This window comes from Seriola lalandi, unplaced genomic scaffold (genome assembly GCF_002814215.2).
Source record: "Seriola lalandi dorsalis isolate HSWRI2012SDOR001 ecotype SW California unplaced genomic scaffold, Sedor1 jcf7180002054940, whole genome shotgun sequence".
Taxonomy (NCBI): Eukaryota; Metazoa; Chordata; class Actinopteri; order Carangiformes; family Carangidae; genus Seriola; species Seriola lalandi.
Genome location: NW_019525491.1, coordinates 1,047,367 through 1,056,949, shown reverse-complemented (window position 1 = coordinate 1,056,949; position 9,583 = coordinate 1,047,367). Strand labels below are relative to the sequence as shown.

Here is a 9,583-nt window from a genome sequence, read left to right as displayed (position 1 = left end):
TTGTGACTAAATTCAAAATAAAAAAGTTTTACCTTCTTGAAAACCTGCTAAACATTTTATGATAATCTGTCTTTTAGATTTTGAGATTCCTTCATTTATAGTAAAATTGAGTTCTGAATGTGGCAGTAAAGAAAAGATCAGGGTTCACAAAAAACAACAACAACAAAACACATTAGGATTCAACCTCAGGACAATGAATTTCTGCTTTTCAGTCTCTTGTTTCTCGTGTAAAACTGAATAGAGGAAAGACAGTATCAGTCTGTCGCTCCACCACTTTAGTCCAGATTGAAATAACTCAACAGCTATTAGATGGACTGCAATTATATTTTGTACAGACATTCACGGTCCCCAGATGATGAATCCTAATTACTGTGGTCATCCATTGACTCTTTTTTTTTAATCCTAGCATCACTGTGAGGCTCACATTTATGTTGTCTCAAATTTCTCAACAACTATGGAACAGATTGCCTTAAAATCTGGTTCAGAGATTCTTGATCCCCTCAGCATGAACAGTAATCAGTTTGACTTTTCATCTAATTAAGTCAAAATTTCAGCTGGTACTACAAATACAAATACCTACAATATTTTGTAGGTGTTTGTGGCCAAATACCCACAAAACTAATGCAGTGCTTTGTAACACAGATGATTTTTATTCTAAAAAAAACAACTATTGATTTTACTTTATAGGATCATAGAACATGAATGCCCTCAATAGTCAGTGTGCTTGAAGTGTTGGTTGGCTGCTCTGTGCACCTCTGAGTTTGCATTTTTGAAATCTGCAACATAGTTTACCTTGTGTCTCTGTCACGTAACACTGCTACTCATTTGACCTCAGTGGGAAGTTAATCTGTGGGAAAAGGGAACAGAAATCAGAGAAAATGAAAGTCTGGAGCCTGAGAGAAAATGAGCGGTGAGAGCAAAAGGAGATAAAAAAGGAAACAAACCACTTCACTGTGGTTACGCTGAATTATTTTGGCCGAAATTTACCTCAAATCTGACCTGAGAATGTGGACATATGATACATCTGTGAGGATTATTTTAGACCAATCGGAGATAAGTTTAAGTCAAGCATTTGATGACATTGGCAAAAGGAGCGTCCGGTTCCTGCACAATAAATAAGTACATACAATCATTTCTGCTGTGTTTGTTACAACTCGGTGGCAACAGCTGAACGTGAATGCACTTGTACTGATGGTGATTTCTTCTTACCTTCTCAGATCTGAGGTAAGTGCACATTCAGAGGGCTTGTTTTCCGCTTACATGACTGAATATTGAATTTTAAGTAAATATTTTGCAAATTCAATTCAATCTACTAAGAATATATATATATATATATATATATATATATATGTCTGTAATGTAGACATATCAAGTAAAATAAATTATCTCGTTAAAATTTATTTTAATATAAATGCCTTTTCTTATTAGACCAACAGCTACCCAACACTTGTAAATCCTCAAAATAACTGATTGAAACTTACTTAAAAATTAAAAAACGCAAGACTGTGAGTCTAAAAACTAATACCAGTGTCTCTGTGGTTTTAACAGAATGGATTCAATGGAAATTGATGATGACATATATATAAATAAGAGCCTCACAATGGAAGGCCTTGTTACCAAAGGTACAGTATCACCTTGCAAACAAATGCACAGACGGAGAATTATGTTGGAACCTAACCTGTTGCTCATCTTAAATTTTTCAAGAACTATCTAACTTTTTAATATGAACTTTTTTTTATATGTTGTTCATAAAAGCTTTTATATTCTGCTCTGGTAAAGAGGTAACCCTGTCTCCTGGAAATTATGTTTACATATTATTAAATTATCTTTGCCCGCACAACATAATTGGGATGGATGATGGACACATAAAGGGCAGGACTTTGACTCCAGAGTCTGGATTTTGTAACCAGGTCTGCATGCATGTGGTCTGGTTAGGTTTAAAAGCACTTTGGTTAAGCTTAGGGAAAAATCATGGTTTTGGTTAAATGTTGATCTTCACCATATTTGCAACTTGCCAGATACGTTAATTAACAACTTTAATTTAATAATAGAGAATGTAATCTGAACAGTATTATTTTTACCCTTAAAAAGTATTTGCTGTTACAAATTCTTTGTATATAAATATAATTTCTTGGAGACACAGTTGAAATAAGAGATGCAGAGATGATGTCTTTGTTTTCATCATTAAAGAACCAATCATTTTCCAGCACTTGATTTTAATGTGATGAAAAAATCTATTAGCACAATACCATTAAGTAACAAAGTGGTGATGTTTTTCCCATAATTAAATATCAAAAAAAAGCACCATATCTGAAATTATGAAAAAATCTGATAGATGATAATCTGATAGAAAATTAACTTTTTTTGTTGTTTGTTTGTTTGATTTTTTTTTTTAACTTTTTTGATTTAGTGGATTTTCAGAAAAGAAAAAAGCCCTGCAGATGTGCGACTGTGTTTCTTGGGTTGCTGTGTGCTGTCCTGTTAGCTGGTAATATAGCACAAATTATCTACTGTAAGTGATTTTTTAAATAGAACTACAATAACAGAAACAACAAACATCCAGCAAATCCAAGCAAATACTTAAATACTAGTGAATTTTTTTTTTTTCTTCACAGATGAGATAATCACTGGTCGCTCATCGGCAGTGCAGGCCAGTTACAACACTCAAGAGATCCAGCATCTCCAAAACGAAAGTGACACCCTGACTGCAGAAAGAGACAAAGTGCAAAGAAATTATGATTCTTTAACTGCAGAGAGGAAACAGTTAGAGACCAGACTGAGCAACCTGACTAAAGAAAAAGATGAGCTGCAGCAAAGCTTCAGTTCTGTGACTGCAGAAAGAGACAAAGTGCAGAGCAGTTATGATTCTTTAACTGCAGAGAGGAAACAGTTAGAGACCAGACTGAGCAACCTGACTAAAGAAAAAGACGATCTGCAGCAAAGCTTCAGTTCTGCGACTGCAGAAAGAGATGAGTTCAAGGCCGGTTTCAACAATCTGAAAAACATACGAGACCGCTTACAAGCAAATTACGGCACCTTAAAACAACAGAGCGACCAGTTACGGACCAGCTATAACGACATGCAGAGAAATCTTGAAGGGTTACAGATTAAACACAGTAATGTGACGGCGACTAAAGACCGGCTACAGGCCAAATACAGTAACCTGCAAAGACAAAAAGATGAGTTACAGACTCGTTTCGGGACGCTGATAGCAAACAGAGATCAGTTACAGAGCAATTACTCCTCACTGAGGAGGGACAAGGACCAGTTGCAAAGGAGCTACAATGCCCTGAGTACAAGTAAAAATAACATTGAGACCAGCTACAATTCACTGTGGAAAGAAAAAGATCAATTGCAAAGCAGATATAATTCTCTATTGAGGACAAAAGACCGGTCACAGACCAATTACAGCAGTTTGTTGGCAGACAGAGACAAGTTACAGGACAGGATCGAAAGGCTGAAGGTTAAATTAAGGCGTAAGATTCTTCTACGTATTTATTTAGTCAACTATTATAATTTGTGTTTTGATATTTGGTGTGACATTTCGGTGTGATGTTTTCATTATGCAGGTGTTCCCTGTAAGTTAGGCTGGAAGAAGTTTGATATCAGCTGTTATTTCATTTCAACCATGAAGAGGAACTGGACGGAAAGCAGAAAATCCTGCAAGGCCCAGGGAACAGATCTGGTGGTCATAGAAAGCAGGGAGGAACAGGTGAGAAAGAGGAAGATGTTGGGGAGATTAAAGCTGTGTCCAAATTCGGGGGCCGGCATCCTTCAGGAGGCTGGATTCACAGACCGATGTGTGTCACAGCGGCACGACTAGGCTGTCCCATTTTAAAAGCTACTTCAAACGTGTCTTTATTTTTCTATGCAACGAAGGCTCCACCGTGAATCCTTGGTGGCATGATTCATGGCATGCTGGTAATGAAAATAATATGGCAACAAGCAGCACAGTCAGAGAGCTGGAGGATTACAGTGTTAAATGTGTTGGGTTTCAGCTCAGTTTAATATCCAATGGTTCTACTGTTAAACTCAAGGGCCATTTTTATGAAAAAAAAGGGCGGCGTGAACCAACATCACAAATGTTAAAGTCATGGTGGCGCTAGAGGAAAAGCCAGAGGATCACTGCAGTCATATGATTCATCAGCTGGGAACCGTCAGTGTCTGTACAAAAACTGGTCCCAGTATGTCCAGTACATGTAGAGATATCTTACTGGATAAGAGAAGATTCTGTGTGAGGCAAAAACAGGGGATTAACCCCCCCCTCCAGGTGTTAAGTGTCCATCCTCCGGACTTCATGCTAATGCATCCAACAGTTATCTACTTGTACCAGTCTTGCAGTTTGTACCTTCTGTCTGTGCTACATCAACAGGTATTTGTTAACGGGGTCCTGAAGAAAGGCCAAAATGCCTGGATTGGTCTGACTGACAAACAAAAAGAGGGGACCTGGATGTGGGTGGACGACACCCCAATCACCACAAAGTAAGTTACAGCCGTATTTATCACCTATTAAAAGTTTGATCATAGTACAATTGGACAGACTCCTTAATTAATCATCTTAAGAAACTCCACAGCTTGGTAATATTACATTCATTCAGTGTTTATATGCTTTTATTTAACTTTTGAGAGCATGTCAAACACAGCAACTGAGTGCATGTAATACTAATATTATCTATGGTTATGAAGGTCCCCTGATAAGAATCTTATTTGACCTGCAGCTTCATTTCTGATAAAATCTGTTTTGGTTTCTGTCCCTAATGAAACGATGCGGTACGCGAAAACATGGAGGAAGGTTTTGCAAGTTTCCACAAAGCACTGCACACTCAGCTCAAAGACCTGGCTCGCTGAATCAGGAGGTGATGTGTCGTCAATCTGAGACCTTGCACAACTGCAGAGAGAGAGATGTCGATTTCAGCGAAAATTCATTATCTAGCGAAAATGTGCATGAAAACATGCAGAGGTGGCATCGGGGGCACTTTCAAAATTACATGGTGGCTCTACCCAGTACTATTTCTATGCAAATGAGACTGGGTTTCAATCCCTTCAGTCACAGTTTGGGTCAGAACCAACAGGGAAGAGCGGCTGAGAAACTAAAGCTGGGCGCTGTAAAATAGTTTGTATCTGTTATCTTGTGTATCAGGTTCTGGCAGATCGGCCAGCCCAACAGCTACAGCGGGAACCAGGACTGTGCAGAAATCGTGCAGGACACATCAGTGGGGGAATGGAACGACGACGGCTGTTTCGCTGAACAGATCTGGATCTGTGAGAATTAAGATCCCAATGATTTACACAGTTGACAAAGGTGTGTGGCTTTGGATTGTCTAATGTTTATCTTGAATGTTTAAGCCTGGTGATTCACTTTATTGTTCAACTGTCAACAAACCCTGTGAAAAGACGAAACCAACTGAGTCAATCCCACAAACACGTATTGTGTGTGTGTGTGTGTGTGTGTCTTATTCCTCTGTGCCACAGACCTCAGTTTTTGTACACAATCTATAAAAAAACATGTCCGTGAGCCACACTATTGCACTGGGTGACATGTTCTTTCATTAGCATAAACACACACACATTATAGATCATTTTCAATCCCACACATACTATCCTGTCGTCTGAAATTACTCATCCGCAGCTGAAAATAGTCCCCAAAAAATGCAGTGTTTCCTTCTGTTTGAGTAATGTTTGCTAAAACCTGCAGTGCTCAGCTATTTTAGGAAATTACAGAGCCATTTTAAAAAACGATAACACACTGTACATTCTTGTATACTCTTTTTAAGCTTGTCATCTTCAGTGGAAACCAGTGGGCTCAGAGCCGAGTACCACAAAAGAAGTCGGAAAGTACTGAGAGACAAACACATCGGTGGTTTTAGTCTTTTTTTTTAAAGGGATTTGTTGACAAAAGCAAAAATACAGACAACTGCCAACATTGTACTTTAATACTGTTAAAGGGCCAGTTTACTCTAATTACAACAAAACATATTTCTCACATTTCCATTCTTATAGTTGTATGTCGTCCTGTAGATAGCTTTGGTGTTAATTGCTAGGGTTTGGTTTTTACAACACAAAAAACGAAATGTGCTCTGTGTTGTTGCTGTTACAATCAGAGAGTGTCACTTTAATTCTGGCTAATCCACAGAAAACAATATAAATTTTCATAGAACTATAAGACAAGCTCCAAATGCTTTTTACATTTTTCTTTTTTTTTTTTTTTGAAATTTAAAACAGTATTTTATAATGTTTTTTTTTTTTTTTTTTTTTTAGGCTGTAACCGCTGTGATGCTTTAATAGACAAATCACATGGCAAGAAGGAGGACATACACAAATGGGCTGTGCACCCATTCTTCACTGATAGGCTACAGTTTAACCAAAATCATTACATTTGTTTTTTTTTTCAGCAATATACAATTTTTCTTTTTACTTTTTGTGTTTTTTGACATTTAAACTGATGCAGAGAATTGCTAATATTTTCATTAATGTAATATTTAGTTGATGATTTATGTTTCTTGATTGTACAAAAACTGATTTTGCTCTCCTATAATATTCTGTGGCCTTTGGCATAGCTTGAGAATCCGTGTGATTAATTAATTAAGTATGTAAATGAATGTATATTACAAACAATACATGCCTCAAAACACATAAATACAACATTTGCATATGATATTAATTATTTACTCCTCCACCCTGTATTGATTAGATGACACTGGTGAAATACGCTCCGTAGCACAAACTAATTTCCCTCTCTGTATTTTCCCATGGAAATGTGCTGTTTGAATTTGAGTTGTGTGAGCAATTAGATGGCATAGCTGAATTAATTATTCATTCTCTTCCCTGGGAACTTAAATGGCAACTATCCCCTGAATGTTTACAATGAATTCAGTCACAAGAATTACACAAAGTTTTCCTACAATAATGGAGTAAAAACTTTTTCTGTGGAGGATAACACAGATAATGCACTGAACTACACCAAGTAAGATCTAACAGATGATACAGATCGACATGCAGTAATGTGTAGGTTTGGTGTCTTGCTTTATGAGGATCTTTGCTGGAAAATCTGGTTGTTGAAATCACTTTTATTTTCTACCCAGGTACTCAACTATTTTTGTGTCGACATGCAGATGTCATAAGCAGGTAAAAATAATCCCGTTTAGCTCCCACTCTGACAAATCTGTTCACACTTGTTGGCCTACTCCCCTGCATGAAACCGGCCTCTGTTGCCTAGAAACATTTCCTCAATCAAGCCTGCACACTGAGCAAGGCATTAGCTGAAATGTTGTAATGTGCCATATACATATGTAATTATATATCTTGTAGTAACCATGGCGACGTAAATGGCGATAAAAGGCGAAAAAAATCCCGTAGAGAATAAATGGGGAGACGAGGTGAAAACGACCAAACCCACCCCTCTTTGGAGCTCTACTGCTGCGTCATACTTCATCGTAGAAAAATGGTTGAAACCTTGAACGGGTCACAAGACTTGAGACTCTTTTGGGTTGAATCAGTATTTTGACAACTATTACGGTTTTCACAAAATCGTGGTTTACGTTTTGTGTCACTTTTAGACAGTTTCACATTGTATAATCAGTGTGTATTGCACGGAATGTTCAGAGCTAGAGTGGATGACATCACACGCACTCTAACTGCCATCCCTGAAAATTTTCCTCAAAAAAAAACAAAATACTCTTTTAAATCCCACAATTTCCAACCTTCATTGACAGTGTTTTATTAAAAATGTAGAGATTTTTTTCCTGTATCACCCAGTTTTAGTCTCATTCTGACGTGTTTTAAAGTTTTTGAGGAAATCCCCTGAGGAAAAGTGCAGAGAGGACTGTCCACAGCTTTCTTTCACAAACTTTCCCACAACTGACTGTGATTGGCTAATTACACTGATTAAATCAGGGCATTTATTTTTTGCTGTTGTCCATGTTGTTCTGTTTTAGCTGGAGAAATCACAGTGGCTTTATTGCAGATGAACCTGTTTTTGGACATGTACATGTGTGAATACGTGTCTTGCTGTGGTTGTGTGGATGAATTAAATCATTGTGAGGTCATTATGGCCAGTCCTCACAGTTTCAAAGAGCTTTTTGAGGGATACCTGCAGTGACTGAGTTCAGAATTAGGATGGTTCTCTACGACATGAATGAAACTCAAAGTAAACTTGTGTGATGGATATGCATCGAGCAGCAGGCACATTCAAAATTTCTAGCTATTCATATGTAATTCTGAAACATTTGTTTGGTTCTGTTTGATCAAAAAGGTGAATGATGATGTAGGTGTACACACAGTGGAGGGGCAAACACACCACCACCATAGGCACTGGTGGTAATGGTACAGTAGCTGAGGTTCAATGCCCAGTAGGTTAGGAGTGATCATATGTTGTAGCCAGTTCCAGCAAACACAGTTAGCAGTGTTGGTAGCTGAGAGGCCGGTGAGGAACTAGCGGCTCATACTGGTTGATGGAGCCACCTGCACACATAGGGTGGATAACTAGAGCGATGGTGCTAAGCTCTACATGTTACGGTCTCCCAGTGAAGCTCCTCATCAGTGGGTGAAAGGAAACAGTTGAAATCAGTGTGTCCAAAGGAGGAAACAGGTGTGCCTCTCTTTCACACGGCCCACATCCTCACCAGGTCGAGAGCAGAGTTAGCTGAGACAGGAAGGTAAGAGAAATATTATAGGCTAACTGAAGAGCAACAAGGAGCATTCATGCTTTTAACAATATGGAAAACATTTCTTTTTTATGATTATGTTTTTTGTTTTTCAGTTTTCTCCCTTTTTTCAAATGCATATGTTAATAAATAATCTTTTAGCAACTGGAATATATATCAAACATCAAGCTTCCCATTAAGAACTTTATATTCTTGTATTCTGCTGATTAAAAAAGTTTTGTAAAGTTTGAAACTGAAAACAGGGAAAGTGGATTGAAAAGTTTTAAGAAGGGTAGAATAAATCATTCATGCTATAAATGTGACAAAAGCAGTTGCATATGTGGCACCCTGGGCATTTCATGAGTTCAGATTGTTTCCAGAATTGTTTTTAGATTAGTTTATGTTAGTAACCTGGCCCCCACCATTATTTTTGTGATTATAATTATTATTTTTAATACTTGTGTAAATAGGAGAAAACTCACCTGATTTCTGTTGAAGTTGACTTATTAGTTATAATACTTCTCACCAATAGGTGGCGGTAGCGGCCTGGTAATATGAATGACTGACGCTGTAAAACCGTTGGTTAAGGAAGTCCGCTCAGTCATATCAGAGACAGTCACAGTTACAGGAGCGTATTTGAGAACTCACAGACTGTCTTTTGTTTTCTGTTTGGTTGCAGGTGAGATAAGTATTGATGTTAAAGGTATTGACGTTTGTTTGTTACAGTTATGTTGTACATGTGTATTAAGCGGTACAAGGAATGGCAGCTAAAACTAGCTTCAACCGCCAAGTTAGCATGGCGGCACGCTAGCCGACACGTACAGTAATATGAATGACTGACGCTGTAAAACCGTTGGTTAAGGAAGTCCGCTCAGTCATATCAGAGACAGTCACAGTTACAGGAGTTTATTTGAGAACTCACAGACTGTCTTTTGTTTTCT

General features: G+C 37.9%; 1 protein-coding gene across 1 annotated transcript; it reads left to right on the top strand.

The window, feature by feature from the left end:
- Nucleotides 1–1,549: 1,549 nt before the first annotated feature.
- Nucleotides 1,550–5,295, top strand: LOC111644678 (uncharacterized). The gene is made up of 6 exons (XM_023393624.2): nucleotides 1,550–1,622; nucleotides 2,411–2,512; nucleotides 2,616–3,476; nucleotides 3,570–3,712; nucleotides 4,373–4,482; nucleotides 5,141–5,295. Exons 1-6 carry the CDS (start codon nucleotides 1,550–1,552, stop codon nucleotides 5,271–5,273), a joined length of 1,422 nt encoding a protein of 473 aa, XP_023249392.2. The 3' UTR covers nucleotides 5,274–5,295.
- Nucleotides 5,296–9,583: the final 4,288 nt, after the last annotated feature.